The following is a 19,066-nucleotide window of genomic DNA, read 5'->3' as shown; positions in this document are numbered from 1 at the left end:
AAGGTCCTGCAGCTGGGGAAATTTTAACAGCTTATTTGGACCAAAGATTGGAGAAGGCAGCAACAAGGCCCCCTCCCTCCTGCTCATGGGTAAACCAGGAGTGAAGTGGCCCTTGTCCTGCCCCTCCGCCTTAGGTCTTCCTGCAGTAGAGGCCCTTGATATGAGACCAAGTTCTGCTCCCAGTTTCCAGAATATTTGTGGAACCCTGGGCTCCCTTTGTTCCCCTTCTGTTTTCCAATGTCCTCTCTCCATGATAGAGCAGGGTCAAGGAAGGGGGAGAGGGTTGGGAATGGAACTAAATCTGGCTTGCACCTTTCCTCTCTCCTGACCACTCTGAAGGACCAAGCCTTTCCTGGTGGGGATAAGAGGGAAGGAGCCCAGAGGCCAGGTTCATTGTCACACAGAGCTCTTCTGCCTGTGCTTTGCTACTCGATTTCTGGCCGTCTGCAGTCCCTTTCCAGACACCTCCAAAAGATTTTTGCCTGGGGAGGCACTGAAAAGTCCCCAACTCGGGAAAGCGCATGAAATCATTACAGCTCCGGAGCTGTTCAAAATTCGCACTGGTGTTCCCTACTCATGTCCTCACTTCTCTGGTGTGGAGAGAAATTGAAACTGCCTTGGAGCTTAGCGTTGGGAGGTTTTGGGAGGGATGGGTTTCTGCAAAGGGCTTCGGGCTCCGAGACTAAATAGCTAAAGAGGGAGAACCTGGAGCAGGCACCCAAGGCCCTCGCTGGGAAGGGCAGAGCGTGCAGACCCAGGCCGTCCTCCGGGATAGGATCCGAGCAGAGCTCGGGGCCCCACCTGGATCTGGAGAGAGGGAGGAACAACCAATGGGCTGCGCCCGTCCCGTGCGAGCAGCCAATAGGCGGTAGGGGGCGTGTCATCCGAGGCGGTCGGGAGTGGGCATTCGGTCGTGCGGCGCGGTCCCCGGCGCTCGCTGGAGGCTCCGCGATGACTGCTCTGAGCCCGGGCGAGGCCACCCAGGCGGGCAGGTAAGGGGCTGCGACCCGCGGACCGGGCTCCAGGGCCCAGGGGCCAACTCGAAGGGACGCTGCCCGGCGGGACCCGGAGGCCGCTGCGCCTCGGCGCGTTCTACCCGCGGGGCAGGCGCTTCCTGGCCTTCCGGAATGCGGGCTTCACTCCAGAGCTGCGCTGCGCGGGCCCTGGCGCTTCCCGGGCTAAGAGGTGTTCGCGCTGGGGCAGGATGTCAGGCTGTAGGCGCTTCGCGCGAGGGGTTCGAACCTGTCGGATGAGGGGCATCCAGGCGGTATCAGGGAGGTGGAGGGCACCCCCGCCACCTCGGGATACCTCCCGTGGTCCATCACCCTCCTCCGCCACCGTCGCTGGGCATTCATTCATTCATTCCCCAGCCATATCGACCCCCAGTCCTGACTGCCCCTCACCCGAGGGCTGGCGCTTCCCTTCTGGCCCCCGAAAGTGTCAGCCTCTCTCTTCCAAACGGGTCTGTAGCGGCGCTCGGTTGCCCGGGAGGCAGCGTGGAGCTGTCCCAGGACGACTCGGCCGCACCCATCCCTCAGGCCCTTCGCCGTCGGACAGGCTGGGGCCAGTCTCTCAGCCTCGAGATCTGTTCCACAGTAACCCTCGGAGGAAGGAAAGTTCTTGCAGCTGGGCAAGGGGCAGGGAGGCAGGGCAGGCAGGAGGTGATATTTCAGGTGGCACCAAGAATTGTGGCCTCTGCCCCATGAAGTCTTGGGGCCCTGCAGGTAGGATTATTTGTGGAAGACAGAGCCAGTGGATGAAGCTGTAAGTTCCTGCCCTTGCCCCAGTCCCAAAGCCCACAGCCTGAGCTCTGAAGGCTGGCCAACTAGCACTGGGGCAGATAGGGTGAATGTGGTGTGAGCTCAGTGCCCAGTCCACACAAGTACATGGAACTGGTGGAATGTTTTTGTTTGTTTGTTTGTTTTTTTAAGAAGATGTTGGGGGTAGGAGTTTTTTTATTTATTTATTTTTGCTGTGTTGGGTCTTCGTTTCTGTGCGAGGGCTTTCTCTAGCTGTGGCAAGCGGGGGCCACTCTTCATCGCGGTGCGCGGGCCTCTCACTATCGCGGCCTCTCTTTTTAGAGCACAGGCTCCAGACGCGCAGGCTCAGTAGTTGTGGCTCACGGGCCTAGTTGCTCCACGGCATGTGGGATCCTCCCAGACCAGGGTTCGAACCCGTGTCCCCTGCATTAGCAGGCAGATTCTCAACTACTGCACCACCAGGGAAACCCCCTGGTGGAATGTTTAAGGGCTCCCTCTGTCCTGTCTTCTAAGAGGCTGGTGAGGCCGTACCCCACTGGCATTTGCCCTTATTTGCTTTGCTTGCCCCACTCATCCTTGCAGGAATCAGGCTCCTAGGGAATGAGAGAATGTCCTGACAATCCGTGACGGCTTTGCCCCAGTGTACACCCCCTAACTGGCTCTGAAGTCCAGTTCCTTTCAGAGCGAAGACTTATGGGGTTGCAGGGAGAGGTGGCATAGAGGGTGTCCTTCCCATCCTGCAGTGAGGGGGCCAGTATGCTCCTTCCGCAGTCCTCTGACCATGCTGACAGACACTCTCAGGTCTGAGGTTATGGTTTGACAAGCCCAGTTAAGCAGTGCACATCTCTGGGGCAAATGGGCAGATCTAGAGCGCATCATGTCAGCGCAGAAGCTGACAGAAGCTGCTCCTGAGTTTCCAGGAGCATTTCTGCTGGGGCCAAATCCAAGTTCTCCTTCCTGACTTGCCTTTGGGAGAATTTTCTGAATAGCCTAGAGGGGACAGCCCAGGTCCTATCCATGCCTTGTTGTTACTGGTTGCTTTGAAATTTCTGAGCTTAGGCGAGTCTTCAAAGCCTTAGTGCAGACCAGATGGATCTGTGTGCCAACCCATCCACCTAGGGTGACCCCCTGAGGCTGAGGTCAGCAGTACTCAAGATGGGCTATGCCAGCCAGCCTCCCTGAACCTCCTCCACGTGCCTGTGCTTGGGTGGGCCCCCCTAGTCCTTAACCTGGTTAAGTCGTGGCTTTGGCCCTTGAATGCCACATACCATGCTTATCAGACCAGCATAAAGAGCCTGTCCCATAAGAAGTTCCTATTTTGCTGTGACCTGGGACAAGTCCCCTCTCTGGGCCTGCTTTGCCGTCATAAGGTAAGGAGATTGGATTGTAGGCTCCTTAAAGGCCTTCTCCATGCAGCCATTCAGTGACTCTGCTAACTAGCCTGTTTCCCCCTTGATTTCTGAAGGTATTTTATCTCTTTACATAATTACTTCGTTGCTATGACTACCTATGGAAAGCCCATGAAGTCGAGACCCATGCAGCATTCCACTTTGGTGTCGAGTGTCTGAGTCCGGACACCAGAAAATAATTTGCTTTTCTCCTTTCCTGAGAAGTGAAAATAATTCCCCCCAATTCTGCAGCCATCTCTTATGCAAGGGTAAGTTTGGCAAGAAGTCAATCTTGGCCACTGTGCTGCTATTCACCTGGGCCACAGGGCACCAGTCTGTCACCACATGTTATCACCAACCTTTGAAGCTTTGATTAATTCCCCTGCTGTTTACTAACGTAGGAAAGGAAGGAGGAGGGGGAGGGCAGAAGCCCCCCGGGAACGGAGCTTCCTTTGTAATTAAGAAGTACCTGCCTCCCCAGGGAGTCCCTGCCAGCTACAGCGTGAAGGAAGGCACTGTTCCCACGAATATAAGCCTCCGCGGGGCAGGCTGGTGTCTCCCTTCTCCCCACGACAACTACACATTTTCATTAGTTTACAAATGCCTGGTCATAATTTAGGACTGGAGTGTTTTAATAACCTGTGGAGGTTGAGCCGATCTTTAAGTCCTTGTCCTAAGTCAGAGTTTCCTCAGATGATGTTTAAAACCACTAGAAAATCACATTGTTAATTTTTAAATAGGACGTTGGTTTTGGCTGGGACTAGTTTTTAAAACTATGAACTAAAGGGGAAAACATAGTTTTTCGAGGCAGGAGCCTGCCGTGTCCCCCTTTGCCTGGCAAAGTAATAAAGCTATCCTAATCTATTTCACCCTCAAAAAAATATGGACTAAAAAGCATATAAAGAATTAGTTTAAATCAAATACAAATTGCTTTTCCTTCTGACGTGTTGACCTGGCACATCATGGTATATTAAATAATTGTCAAAATCATCCTGGTATTTCATTTCACTGGTGTCTTGGGGTCATCGTTGGTGGCTTAGGGTCAGAACAGCAGCATGGGTGGGATGTCTGAGCAAACAGCTGTGACTGGTTGTAAGAATGTTTTTCTCACTCCCTCGTGTAAAGAAAAAAAATTAAATATTTCTAATTTATGTTAACATTAATCAAATTATTTGAAACTTGCCCATAATCACCAGGGCCACACAAAATGTTATATTTTAAATAATTTTTGAATTTGAAGGACTATTCAACAATTTTGTTTTGAAATAACCTAGTGACAATACCTCAGAATCGATATTCATATTCATACTGGGCTTCTTTGATTACCAAACAAGTTGGAAATGTTTATATATTTAATTGTTACATCTTTTCGTTGTGGAGAATTTCAAACACATACACAAGAAGAGTAGTATAATAAGCAGCATGTGCCCATCACCCAGCTTCAACAATTATCAAGTCATGGGCCTCCCTTCTCCCTCCCTCCTGGATTATTTTGAAGCAAATCTAAGATATATTATTTCACCCACAGTTATTTCAGTGTGTACCTATAAAAGATAAGGTCTTTTAAAAATATAACTACAATACCATTTTCACACCTGAAAAATAACAATAACTTCTTAAAATCATCAGGTAGCTAGTCGGCAAAGTTCCCACATCATCTAGTAAATGTTTTTGTGCCATTTTAAAAACTTTTATAAGGCTCCAAATGAGTTTTATACAATTGGCTGAAACATTGAATCTATATATCTGTGTCTCTAGTAGTCTCTTGTAATGTATAAATTCCCCTTCTATTTCTTCTTTTTTCCTTGCAACTTATTTGTCGGAAAAAATCTTTTTTTTTTTTTTTCCTATACCATTGCCCAGTTTGCTGGTGCTGTTTAAAAATGTTCCTCTGACTCCTGTATTTGCTATAGATTGGCAGCTGGATCTAGACATTGATCAGATTCAGGAGGTACTGAACACTTGAGGAAACACATAAGGTCTGGTTATTTCTCTTTGGGGCATGTTAACAGCCATTGATGATTATTTCATGTAAACCCATTATTTCATTAGGGATTGCAAAATGGTATTACTCCAATTCTATCACTCTTTCATTATTTATTAGCTTGAATATTTCTATAAGAGAAATGTCCCTTCTTCAACTATTTGGTTACCCCAATACTAGAAAGGGAGAATAAATCCTCAGCTCTTTCCTTTTATTTACAGGTTTTCAAAATAATGAGATGGGTCTCTAGTAATCACCAAAGGTGACCAATGAGTCATTTTGGTATTATTATGATCTCATGGATTTAAACATATTTGATGTGTTTTAGCTCACTGTAGACATTATTCTTATTGATGCTCAAATTGTCCCATCTTGCTCTATCTTCAGGTTGGCTCCTGAATACTTGTGCCATCACCACAGTCTTTTTTTTTTTTTTTTTGCGGTATGGGGGCCTCTCAATGTTGTGGCCTCTCCCGTTGCGGAGCACAGGCTCCGGACGCGCAGGCTCAGCGGCCATGGCTCACGGGCCTAGCCGCTCCGCGGCATGTGGGATCCTCCTGGACCGGGACACGAACCCACGTCCCCTGCATCGGCAGGCGGACTCTCAACCACTGCGCCACCAGGGAAGCCCCCACCACAGTCTTTGATGGCTTCCTTGCTTTCTGGTATGATTAGCTATTTTAGGCCCATTTGTGTATTTCCTGCCCCAAATCTGGAATCAGCCATTTCTCTAAGGAACACTGGTTCCCTTTTGGGAAATTGCATGACCATAATCTAAGCACCAGGGGTGTTCATTGCTAGCTGAGTATTTATTTTTTTTAAGGTCATCAGTTTTGAAGTTTATCTTTTAAACCCATTTGATTGCTGATCAAATTAAAGTTGTATTTCCTATCATTTTGGGAGTCATAGGCTATATTAAAAATATAGCACAGCAGAGTGACTCAGCCATACACATACATGTATCCATGAAGAAACTTTAAATTATACTTGGCAGTTCTTTTAATAATCTCTCTCTCTCTCTCTTTTATTTTACATAATGAGAATTGAAGCCCGCAGGAATTGGCAAACTGTGGTCAGCAGGCCAAATCCTGCCCATTGTCTGTTTTTGCAAATAGAGTCTTACAGTCATGCCCATTTAAAAAAAAAAAAAAATCTAATGAAAGTGAAATATTCTCTTTCCGGAGACATGTTCCTTTGTTCAGACACAACAGTTTTGCCCCAAATTCCAGGAGTTCACAGACCTTCCCTGCAACCCTTGCCTGGATTCCACAGTCCATTAGACTGTCAACTGGGGTCCATAATGATGGAGGAAGACTTGGGAGGACTGGAAATAACCAGTTGGCCCCATGTAAGAGCAGCAGATGGGAAAGCTAATGGGTCTTGCAGTATCAGATCCAGGAGAAGAGAGATTAGGAGTAGTCATTGCAGAGACTCTGCACTGGTCACACCAGCAGTGAAGATCTGGTTTTATCAAGAAAGGAACATGATGTCAAAAGTTTGTTCTTTGGTGAAGGATCAGTAGATAGAGAGAGGTCCATCTGGGTGTTGGAAAGAACTTTCTAATAATCAGAACTTCAGTGACATACCTGATAGATCACAGTTACATGTAGGCGCACGTTTTGAAATGTCTTGTGCCTAATTGCAACTTTACCCTTTTTTCACCCACTTGAATATTTACTTCCTTACACTAAGTTCCTTGTTATGGATAACACTGAGTAAGGTTGTTTTATTCCCCCCTTTTAAGTTATTCTCGGTTACGTAGTTACTGTGATATAATAATAGGAAGAGCCTGAGCTTTCAGAAAGACCTGGATTCAAATCCTTGCTCCACAAGTTACTGCTGAGTTACTACTGGCTCTGAGCCTCCCTCTCTTCTCTATAAAACAGAGTCACATCTGGCCTACTTCAAAGATTCTCAGGCTGTGTGATGGCCTGGTACACAGTAGATGCTCACCAAAAATGAGTTTCCCTGCAGTTCCTCCAGTTTTGAGAATCTGAGACCAGGTCTCTCTGATGATTCAGACCCAGCTGTAAGAAAAGCTTGGTCTTTTTTTACTATTCAAGGTGCAAAGTTCATTTTTTAAAAATAAACTTTTTAATCTTTAGATAATTGTAGATTCACATGCAATTGTGTGAAATAATACAAAGATCTCGTGTACATTTCCCCCAGTTTTTCCCAGTGGTAATATCCTGCACAACAATAGCACAACCAGAAAATTGACATTGATATAATCCCTTTGACCTTATTCAGATTTCACCAGTTTCACATGCATTCATTTGTCTGTGTGTGTGTGTGTGTGTGTGTGTGTGTGTGTGTGTGTGTGTGTGTTTTGTACAGTTTTATCACATGTGGGAATTTGGCAAAGTTCATTTTTAAAATCAAGGTTTCTTTTTCTGTTGGCTTCTGAGGGTTTTCATGTAAGAAGCATGTTTTAGAAATTTGGAATTTAAGAAGTGTCTATTAGTTAACATTGCTGTGCCTTTGGAACAAGTTTCTTTCTTTCTGTGTCTTTCTCCTTTTTTTTCATTCTCTCACCAAATGAAAATAGTTTATTGTGATCATAAAATTTAGGCAAAGTATACTACAGAAAATTATAAAGAAGAAAAGAAACACCTGCAATCCCAACTCAAGGAGGAAAATAATGTTAGAATTTTGGTGAGCATCCTTCCCAATACATTTTATAATACATGCTGTTCTATATAATGTTTTTTCCAATGTTCTATAATGCTATCCTTTGTGGTAGACTTATTTTGAATAAGTTTTAAAAAATAATGATAAATATCATTTTAATAGTTACATAGCCTTTCATTCTTTGAATAAACCATAATTTGTTCATGCCCTATTGTTTTTTTCCTCTTCTACAAGTGTAGTGAACTACACTTCAGTGCACATTCTTATACATTTAAATTTGTGTTCAATTATTTCCTAAGAATAAATTGTTAGAAGTGGAATTTGTGGGTCTGTTGAGTATCTACATACAAATGTATGTACGTTTTCACACACTGCCCTCTCACACAGGGGTGTGTGAGACTGCCCATTCAGCAACATGTTGATCAACAGTAGATGTTATTAAACTTTTAAGCCTTTGAAATTTAATAAGTAAAAATATCCCTTCTATTTTATTTTTAAATATCTTTATTATTTTTGTTGATTTTAAAAGTATTACACCCTGTTATAATAAGTTCAAACAAAACAGAAACTATTGAGAATGAATTCTTCCCTGAGATATAATCAATGTTGTTTGATATAGAACTTTTAATTTTATAAATGGGTTATATCTTGGTTACTTATATGTACTTTTCACTAAACAACATATTTTGGACTTTTTTCCATATTAGCACATGCAGCTATACTCTAGTCTTTTAGTCAATTGCATAGGACTCTGTTATATTGATAAAATATTATTTTGGTATTTCCACCTTTTCCTTCATACTTGTTAACTAAAGGAATATAAATTTTTGCCTACTTGTCCATTTATTTCCTTATACCAAGTTCCATGAAATGGAGTTGTAGGATCAAAGGATTTACATTTCTTAAATAATTTGATATATGTTAGAAATGTTAACTAAGTTTTAAGTCTCATCATGGAAAATAAGAATGCTTATTTTCCACATCCTGTAATATTGAGCACTATAATTTTTTTAGTGTTTACCAGTAAGATAGGTAATAGAGATATTTCTTTTTTTGTGACTTACCTGTTCATATTCTTTACCCACTTTTCTATTAGATTGTTTACCTTTTTCTTTCTGACTTGGACGAGTCATTATCATTTAAAAACACCAATCCTTTGTTGTTTACATCACCTTTTAAATTTTAATTAATTTATTTATTTTGACCACATTGTGGTATGTGGGATCTTAGTTCCCTGACCAGGGGTGGAACCCATGTCCCTGCAGTGGAAGTGCAGAGTCTTAACCACTGGACCACCAGGGAAGCCCCCTGCCAGTTTGAATTTTGATGTACAAAGGTTTTTAATTTTTATGCAATTAAATCTTTTATGTGTTCTAGGTTTTATATCTTGCTTAGGAAGACCTTTCTCGGTATGTTAATATTCTCTTCTATTTTATTTTAGTTTTTTATTGGCTTAGAAAATATTTGGATGTTTAATCTACCTGGGATTTATTTTTGTGAATGGTGTGAGGTAGCCAGTTGCCCCAAGAACATTTATTGGTCAATCTGTTCTTTCCTTACTTATTTGAAACAGCTTCTTTCTTATATACTAAATTCTCAGATGCCCATAGATCATCTTCTAAACTCCCCTTATATTCTATTGATCTATTCATCTTTTCCTAAACTAGTAAGTATTTTAATTGCTCCAGCTTTGTAGTTTATTCTGACATCTGGTAGGGCAAAGCCCTTGCATGACATTTGGGATAAATTCGCTTCTTTAGAACTTTCAATCTTCCCACTCAGGAGCAGAGTTTATCTCTCCATTTATTCAAGACTTCTTTCGTGTCATTTAAAAAATGTCTGTGATTTTCTTCTCATAAATTGCTCTACATTTTAAGAGTTTATTCTTGGGTAACTTATATGTATTGCCATATGAATAGAATCATTTCCCCAAATATATTTTATAACTGTTTATTGCAGGTCTACTGAGAAACTATTGATTTTTATATTGATCTTGTAACCATTAGAATAACAATTAACTCCATGAGAGTGTATTGTGTGTCTATCCTTATCACAGCTCTGCCTAGCCCATGGCCCAAATATAAGAATATCTGGGCCACTTTCTTATGATTTTTCCAGTTGGTGACGTATCCCCTAGTTAGTTTATGTTACCATCTTTCAAACAATAATCATTGCTTTTTATTGGGGTGGCCAAAAAGTTCGGGTTTTTGGTAGGACGGTAGGAAACCCGAACCAACAATTTGGCCAGCCCCAATACCGTATGAACCTTGGATTTCTTTTTCGTGCTTTTGTGCAATGGCTAGAACTTCCAGAACAATGTTGAATAACAGTGGCGAGAGCAGGCATTCCTAGGGGGTTTCCACCAGTTGGACAATCTGGGGTTCTCCCTGGAGGGAGAGGTACCAGGACCCAGTAAGCTCTTAAGAGTAGGTCATCACCCGGGAATCCGAACCCTTAGACGAGCACGGCTTGGGAGAGCCCGGTAGCAGAAGCCTGTGGCAGGGCGCGGAGCTGGACCCTCCTGGGACGTCCCAAATCCGGGCCAATACCAGGTTTGGGTCCCGGAAGGGGTGCGGGCTCCCTTTCCAGGGAGCAGAGGTGTCGGCATGGTTGCTGTTTTTCCAATAGCCCTCCAGTCTATGCAAGCTTTTGCTCTTCCGCTTACAGACGCATCGGCCCCCGCCAAGGGGTGGGCAGGGCAGGGCCGGGCGGACTGGCGCGGGGCCCTGCGGTGCTGGAATTCTGGGTGTGGCTGCGCTCTCGGCGCCGGGTGGCGCTGGGCTCTCCAGCCCTTCCAAGGGCTGGCGCAGAAAATGGACTTGTGGTTCGCGGGCTGCGGCAGAGATGCGCCAGGGGTGAGGAGCGTCAGGTGAGGATGGCTGGGGAAGGCTGGACCAGGCGGGGAAGCTGCGGGCAAGGGCAGCACCCACTCCCTCCCCGACTGTGGACACCCCGCCCAGGGAATCAGGAGAGGGAGGTACAGTCCCATCCCCCAGAATCTCCGTGGTCTTTCACTGGGAGGAAGGCAGGATCCGAGGTTGGTGGGGCGCTGAGCTGGCCGGTGTCCTGGGCTGCTGGCTGTGCTCGGCAGCATCCTCACTTGTGCTCAGACGCCTCTCCTCACAGTCCGTCCCTGGGATGCAGTCAGCAGCGTGGGAGAGAGAAAGGAGGGGCAGGCCTTTAGCACCCGAGTCTGGATTCAGACCCCCAGTAGGGCACCAAAACGGTCCTGGCTAAGGCTGCAGATCCCCTCCTTGTTGCTAAAGTTACTTAGACTGCCTTCCAGTCCTCCCGCTGTTTGGCCTCTCAGCAAACTTCACTGCTTTCCCATTCCTCCTTTTTGAAGTACTCTTTCGGCTTCCATGACAACCTATACACCTGGTTGGTTGTTTTTTTTTTTTTTTTTGCGGTACGCGGGCCTCTCACTGCTGTGGCCTCTCCCGTTGCGGAGCACAGGCTCCGGACGCGCAGGCCCAGTGGCCATGGCTCACGGGCCCAGCCGCTCCGCGGCATGTGGGATTCTCCCGGACCGGGGCACGAACCCATGTCCCCTGCATCGGCAGGCGGACTCTCAACCACTGTGCCACCAGGGAAGCCCCACACAGTCTTTAAGTGCTGTAATTCTTGAGGTCCCAGGCTACTCTCCTTCCCCTCCCTCTTCCCCATCCTCCTAGTGGAGATATAATTCACACACCATAAAATTCATCCTTTTAAAGTGTGCCGTTCAGTGGCTTTTACTGTATTCACAAAGTTGTGCAACCATCATCACTGTCTAATTCTGGAACAGTTTCATCACCTCCAAAAGAAACTCTATGTGCATTAGTCACTTCCCATTTCCCCTTCCCTCCAACCCCTGGCAACTACTAATCTACTTTCTGTCTCTGGATTTGCCAATTCTGGACATTTCCTGTACGTGGAATCATACGATATGTGGTCTTTTGTAACTGGCTTTTCATTTAGCATAATGTTTTTCAGGTCCATTCATGTTGTAATATGTATCAGTACTTCATTCCTTTGTATGGCTGAATTATGTTCCACTGTATGGGTATACCACATTTTGTTTATCCATTCATCAGTTGGGTATTTGGGTTGTTTCCATTTTTTGGCTATTATGGTAATAAATATAATTCTATGAGCATTCCTTTTTTTAAAAACTTTAAAAAACTGAAGTATAGTTGATTTACAATGTTGTGTTAATTTCTGCTATACAGCAAAGTGGTTCAGTTATACATGCATATACATTCTTTTTAATATTCTTTTCCATTATGTTTTGTCACAGGATATTGAATATAGTTCCCTGGGCTCTACAGTAGGACCTTGTTGTTTATCCATTCTATATATAATAGTTTGCACCTGCTAATCCCAAACTCCCAATCCATCCCTCCTCCACCCCCTTCCCCCTTAGCAATCACAGGTCTATTCTCTATGTCTGTGAGTCTGTCTCACAGAGAAGTTCATTTGTGTCATATTTTAGACTGCACATATGAGTGATATCATACGGTACCTGTCTTTCTACTTCTGATTTCACATAGTATGATAATCTCTAGGTCCATCCATGTTACTGCAAGTGGTATTATTTCATTCTTTTTTATGGCTGAGTAATATTCCATTGTGTATATGTACCACATCTTTACCCATTCATCTGTTGATGGACATTTAGCTTGTTTCCATGTCTTGGCTATTATAAATAGTGCTGCTATGAACATAGGGGCGCATGTGTCTTTTTGAATTGTAGTTTTGTCTGAATATATGCCCAGGAGTGGGATTGCTGGATCATATGGGAATTCTATTTTTAGTTTTCTGAGGAACCTCCATACTGTTTTCCATAGTGGCTGTACCAGTTTACATTCCCATCAACAGTGTAGGAGGGTTCCCTTTGCTATGAGCATTCTTGTACAAGATTTTGTGTGCACATATATTTTCAGTTTTCTTGGGTATATGTACCTAGGAGTAGAATTGCTGCATCATATAGTAAACGTTTAACCATTTGAGTAACCACCAAACTGTTTTCCAAAGCAGTTGCCCCAATTTACAATCCCACCAGCAATGTGTGAGGGCTCCAGTTTCTCCTTATCCTCACCAGCACCTGATACGAATTACAGTCTCTCGGGGGTGTGAAGTGGTATCACATTGTGGTTTTGATTTGTATTTCCCTGATGACTAATGATGTTGAGCATCTTTTTGTGTACTTATTGGTCATCTGATATCTTCTTTGGAAAGATGTTTATTTAAACATTTGCCCATTTTTAGTTGGATTATTTGTCTTTTTATTTTTCAGTGTTGAGTTCTTTAAAAAGATTTTAATTGTGGTTAAGAAAAACACATAACATAAAATTTACCATCGTAACCATTTCTAAGTTCATTTGTACAGTTCAGTAATGTTAAATATACGTATTCATATTGTTGTGCAACCAATCTCCAGAACTTTTTCACCTTGCAAAACTGAAACTCTATACCCGTTAAATAACTCTCCATTCCGCCCCCCTCCTCCAGCCCCTGGCAACCACCATTCTACTTTCTGTTTCTATGAATCTGACTACTCTAGGTACTTCACATAGGCGGAGTCATACAGCATTTATATTTTTGTGACTGACTTTTTTCACTTAGCATGACATCTGCAAGGTCATAAGAGTTTTTCATATATTCTAGATACTAGTCCCTTATCAGATGTATGATTTACAAATATTTTCTCTCATTCTATGAGTTTCCTTTTCACCTTCTCAATATCATTAGCAGCACAAAATCTTCTAATTTTGATGAAGTTCGATTTATCTATTTTTTCTTCTGTTTCTTGTGCTTTTGGTGTCATAGCTTAGGAGACCATTGCCTAATCAAACAAAGATTTACACATATGATTTCTTCTAAGAGTCTTAGCTCTCACACTTTTGAGTTATTTTTTGTACATGGTGTGAGATAGGGATCCAACTTAATTCTTTTGCACGTGGATGTCTAGTTGTCCCTGCACCATTCGTTGAAAAGACTATTCTCTCCCCTGTTGAATCGGTCTTGGCACCCTTCTCGATAGCTTCTCTTCTTTATGTACCCACTTTCCCTGGGGGATCTTCCTAGCTCCTGTACCCAACCATGGGCCAATAACTCAAAATGTATCCCTTCAGCCTGGACCTTTCTTCTGAGCTCCTTACTCATATGTAACTGGATATCTCCACTTAAATGTTTCTCACACATGTTTAAGACTGAACTCATGATTGTTTCCTTCAAATATGTTCTTTTTCCAGTATATTTTCCCCTCTTTTGTCTCAGCAAAACACAGCAGTATCCTGCTTGCAATCCAGAAATCTAGAGTCAGGTTTGACACTTCTTACCTTATGCCCCACATCCAGTTGATCACCAAGTCCAGGTTGGTTCTGCTTGGAAATATATATTGTGAATCTATCCCTCAACCTCCATCACCACCACTGCCACCAAGTCTGAGACCTCATCTCTCTGCTGGAATACAGTCTCCTAACTGGTCTGTCTCCATGGAAAATTCTAAATATATACAAAAGAGGAGGAGAGTTGTAGGAGGGACCCCCATGTATTCATCACCACCAACTACAATAACCACCGACATCAGGTTGTCCCTATTTCATCAGTACTCATCCTGTGCTCCCCCTGCCCCACACCCTTTGGATGACTTTGAAATAAATCTATGTATTAGAGTGATCTGTGACCACGCCCAGGGGTGCCAGCTCAAACAGACGCTGCTCCGTACTCTTTAACGTACAAAGTTGACAGTGTATTTCCCTTTAAAATCCCTTCATTGGCTCCTCATAGCTTTTCTTCTTTTCTTTCTTTTTTTTTTTTTTTTACTATAAACAACTTTATTCATGGACATTCATATAAGTATAAAAGTGATGGATATTAAAATCACACTTTCACATACATTTTCCAGAAAAAGCCAATTCCTGTATATACTGAAATCAGATATCAAAATCTGGGGGCCCAAAGTCCCCAGAAGAAACCAGTTGCGGGGGTAAGCAGCTATATCTAGTGTCTCCGACTCCATTTCTGCAGCGCAAAAGGCCCCCCCATAGTTGTATTGTTTGTTTGTTTGTTTGTTTTTTGCGGTACGCGGGCCTCTCTCCGCTGTGGCCTCTCCCGTTGCGGAGCACAGGCTCTGGACGCGCAGGCTCAGCGGCCATGGCTCACGGGCCCAGCCGCTCCACGGCACGTGGGATCTTCCCGGACCGGGGCACGAACCCATGTCCCCTGCATCGGCAGGCGGACTCTCAACCACTGCGCCACCAGGGAAGCCCTACCCCCCATAGTTTTTTTTTTTTTTTTTTTTTTTTTGCGGTACGCGGGCCTCTCACTGTTGTGGCCACTCCCGTTGCGGAGCACAGGCTCCCGACGCGCAGGCTCAGCGGCCATGGCTCACGGGCCCAGCCGCTCGGCGGCATGTGGGATCTTCCAGGAACGGGGCACGAACCCGTGTCCCCTGTATCAGCAGGCGGACTCTCAACCACTGTGCCACCAGGGAAGCCCACCCCATAGTTTTTAAGAGAATGACAAAAACCCTTACTGGGGCCCACAAGACCCTGCATGATCTAGCCCTGCCAACCTCTCCAGCCTCATTGCTCATCACTTCACTACTCACCTCTACCCTCCAGACACAAAGGCTCTGTTTATATTTCTCATATGTGCCACACACATCTGGCCTCAGGGCTTTTGCACATCATAAACCCTCTAATAAACCCTCTACAAGGACCCCTTCCCAACACCCTCCAATCCTCCCCACCCCGACCCTGCCAGCCCCTCAGTCTGATTAGCATCCATTGGCCATCAGTGCAGATCCTGCTGCTTCGGGGGGTCTTCCCCACTCTCCACGGGTGACTCAGGACTCCTTGACAGAGGTCCTCCTAGGACGCTGTGCTTTGCCTTCGTAATGTACATTACACAGTTATAATTATGTATCCGTCTCTATAAATATTTGTTTCATGTCTGCCTCTCCCACCGGGCATTTTGGGGATAGTAGCATGCCTTATCCCTCTTCGTGTACACAGCACTTACACAGAGCTGAGCGAATACAGGCGTTCAATTGGCATTTGTAGGATGGAGGCAGAGGGGCTTCTGCCAGCCTGTCCTGGGATTGGGGTTTTTCTGACCACGGAGAGCCAGTGGCCATCTGCCCCCTCACCCAGTTCCTGCCTAGGCTTTGTTATTCTCTCAGACAACATTTGCTTTCCCTCCTGGCTTGAGACTTTCTTGCCCCTTTGCAGAGGAGTAACTGAGGCCCAGAAGGGGAGAGTGGCTTCTCCAAGGACCCACAGCAGTGAGAGGTACTTCTAGGCCTGCGTCCTGTCTTCCTGTCCCCACGCCCAGGCTCTTCCAGGACACTGAGCCTGCTCGAGACTGCCTGTGCCCTGACAAGAGCCAGGTGGGTCCCCAAAGCCAGAGTGATTCTGAGCTGGGTGTCCCCGGATGGTTGGAGTTGGGTATGCTGGATGCTACCCATGGATGGACAGAGCTGACTTGTCCCGGGAGTAGCCACACCTCCAGGCAGCCTTGAGTGGGGGTGAGCATCTGAGGGTGTCTGTGGGCCCTCCCCTCAGCCTGCCCGGCAGAGGGTGGCCCCCAGGAGCACAGGGGTGCTCTGTTTCTTCATGAATGCAAGTCTGTGTTTAGACCTGAATGACCAGCTTCTTGTCTGGAAACAGCCAGGCCCCGAGTGGCCTGCCAAGAAAAAGTGGTCTGTGACCAGGTCCAGGGGTGCCAGCTCTCACAGATGCTGCTCCAGCGGTGGGCACTGTGGGAGGAGGCCAGCAACAGGCAGGTCACTCTCTGCAGAACCAATTCCCTGCTCCATCGTAGCCGGGGCTTTGTAGGAAATCCTGCGTATCCCCGGGAGCAAAGCTTCCAGGTTTCAGCCATTTGTCCATCTGTCTCCCTGGTGACTGTTCTCACTCTGCAGGTCTTTGAGCTCTGGCCAGGAAGGGGGCAGCAACTGCTGGCCTCGTACCTCTGGTGGAGAGAGAAGAGAGGGTGGGATCCTGAGTATGGTTGGGCCTGAGCTGTGGGAGGACCTCTGGGCCCCAGGGGATAGGACACAGTCCATGGATGCCACCCAGGTGTAAAGAGGGCCCTGCCCGCTGCCACTGTCCCAGGACATGTATGGAGATTTGCGGGTGCAGTGGGGGGCCCGGTGGTGTTCCCATCTCTACTTCCCATGGGGAGCTCACCTCTGGGCATCCTTCAAGGGACATGATGGGAGGGTAGGGGGGCAACTCAGCTCTCAGTGGTGCAGGCAGGGGTGGGAGGCCCAGTGGGCAAGGCTGTGAGAACCGGCCCCCTTCCCCAGGGCTGGGCCGTGACCTGTCTCAGATCCTCACAGCGGCCCTGACCATCTGCAGGCCAGAGAAAGTATTCTCCCCATTTTAGAGAGGAGGGAGGAGACTCAGAGGGAGATGCCTGGGGGCCACCCGGAGGGTCAGGGGAGCCAGAGGCAAACTTGAGTGAGTTGTTCTCACTCCAGGCCGCGCCGTGTGTTTTGTGGGACTCTAGTTCCCTGGCCAGGGACCGAACCCAGGCCCTTGGCAGTGAGAACGCAGAGTCCCAACCTCTGGACCTCCAGGGAATTCCCTTACTCCAGGTCTTATGTTGGCATCCTGAGGCCCCACCACTGCTAAACAAACTACACAGAGGGGTTTTCCACAGGGAGCGTTTGTCTCTTCGGTAAACAGTTATGGAGCACTTACTGTAAGCCTGAGGTTGTGCGAGGCCCTGGGGTAAGAGATGAATATGACAGTCTAGGGGGGAGACTGCCGCATCAACAGGTGATGCAGCAAAGGAGGCTATCTGAGCAGAAGTGGGCACAGGGAGGGACGGCTCTGCTCTCCCTGGAGGTACAGGCTGGCCAGGCTTCAGGGAGGAGAGGTCCTGGGGGGTGAGAAAGAGGGGTCCCTACCTCGGGCAGCAGCAGCTTAGCTGAGCAGGGCCCAGGCAGACCTGGGAGGGGGGGCTCCTTAGCGCGGCTCCCGAGGGCAGGAGAAGCGTCAGCCTGAGCACTTTGCTCCCAGATTCTGTCCGCATGAGGAGCAGGGCCTTTCTGGTGTGCTGAGAGCCCAGGCCTGGGTGGGAGGTCAGGGAGAAGGGAAAAGGGCTTGGGGCCCTTTAACCAGGGCTGGTCCAGTCAACCAGGCAGCTTGGCTGCCGAGAGTGGGAGATGGGGCCAGCCTTGCCCCTGGCCCTCCCAGCTCCCATTGGATGGGAGGACCCAGGGTTTCTGAGATCCCTGTAGGTAGAAGGAGTTCTTGTTAGCACCAGCGCTCAAAGGGGTCCTTGTTCAGGCTGGATCTAGCCGCCCCCAGAGGGCTGGGCCAGCCCACATCTTCCTAGCAACTAGCTCATCCAGTGTGTTTGGTTCTTGGGGTAAGGGAGATAAAGGCTGGGGGGGTCTGATCTAGGGAACCCCACTTCCCAGAAGGGCTCCCACATGATCATCTCAGCCCAGTAGACACCCCCTCCATTTCCCCTAGTCCCCCTGTACTGGGCCTGTGGGGAGAGCAGGGGCCTGGCCCTGCAGCAGGGAGAGCTCTAGGAAAGGGCAGAATTTGGGTCCCTCGAGCGCTCCAGGCACGGTAGAAAGAGTGCACACTTTCAGCCAGACTGGATTTTGAATTCGAGCTCCACTGCTTTCCAGTTATGTGGTCAGGAGCAAAGTGCTTTACCTCTGTGGGTCTCAGTTTCCTCATCTGTGCAATGGGAATGGTGCATCTCTCTTGCATGACTAGAACTGGACTGAGATTAGAGGAGATCGTGAGCCAGATCCATTCACCTCCTTCCCCCGGGGGTCTCCATCGTTAATGGGGCCAGACTTGGGCTGAACTTTCTTCAGAGGCTTCTTCCCTTTCTTGGCGCATTGCAGGTATGGTACCCCCAGGTGTGGGTATCAGCCGTCTCTGGAGTCCTGGCCCTGCCAGTGAACCCAGCTGAGCCTCCCTTCTTCACCCGTGAGGTGTTAAGTTGTACTACCTGCCCCACTAGTTGCGGCGAGCGGGGTCTACTCTTCGTTGCGGTGCGCGGGCTTCTCATTGCGGTGGCTTCTCTTGCTGCAGAGCATGGGCTCTAGGCGGGTGGGCTTCAGTAGTTGCAGCACTTGGGCTCAGTAGTTGTGGCTCGCGGGCTCTAGGTCGCAGGCTTAGTAGTTGTGGCGCACGGCCTTAGTTGCTCCGCGGCATGTGGATCTTCCCGGACCAGGGCTCGAACCCCTGTCCCATGCATTGGCAGGCGGATTCTTAACCACTGCGCCACCAGGGAAGTCCCATCATGTCTTAAAGGACATCACATGTGTGCCCTCGTTTGTG

At 47.1% G+C, this 19,066-nt stretch overlaps 1 protein-coding gene across 1 annotated transcript in view; it reads left to right on the top strand.

Annotated features, from left to right (window-relative positions):
* Positions 1-932: 932 nt before the first annotated feature.
* GRAMD2A (GRAM domain containing 2A) overlaps positions 933-19,066 on the top strand; it is a gene marked incomplete at its 3' end in the record, with an annotated part of 32,895 nt that continues 14,761 nt past the window's right edge. Inside the window, 1 exon segment of the mRNA XM_082648786.1 lies at positions 933-992. Coding sequence (XP_082504912.1) covers positions 952-992 — 41 coding nt within the window. The 5' untranslated portion in view covers positions 933-951.

Source organism: Grampus griseus (genome assembly GCF_964374135.1).
Source record: "Grampus griseus genome assembly, chromosome: 2".
Classification (NCBI taxonomy): domain Eukaryota; kingdom Metazoa; phylum Chordata; class Mammalia; order Artiodactyla; family Delphinidae; genus Grampus; species Grampus griseus.
The sequence above is the reverse complement of the archived record's forward strand: the minus strand, read 5'-3'. Positions and strand labels throughout refer to the sequence as shown.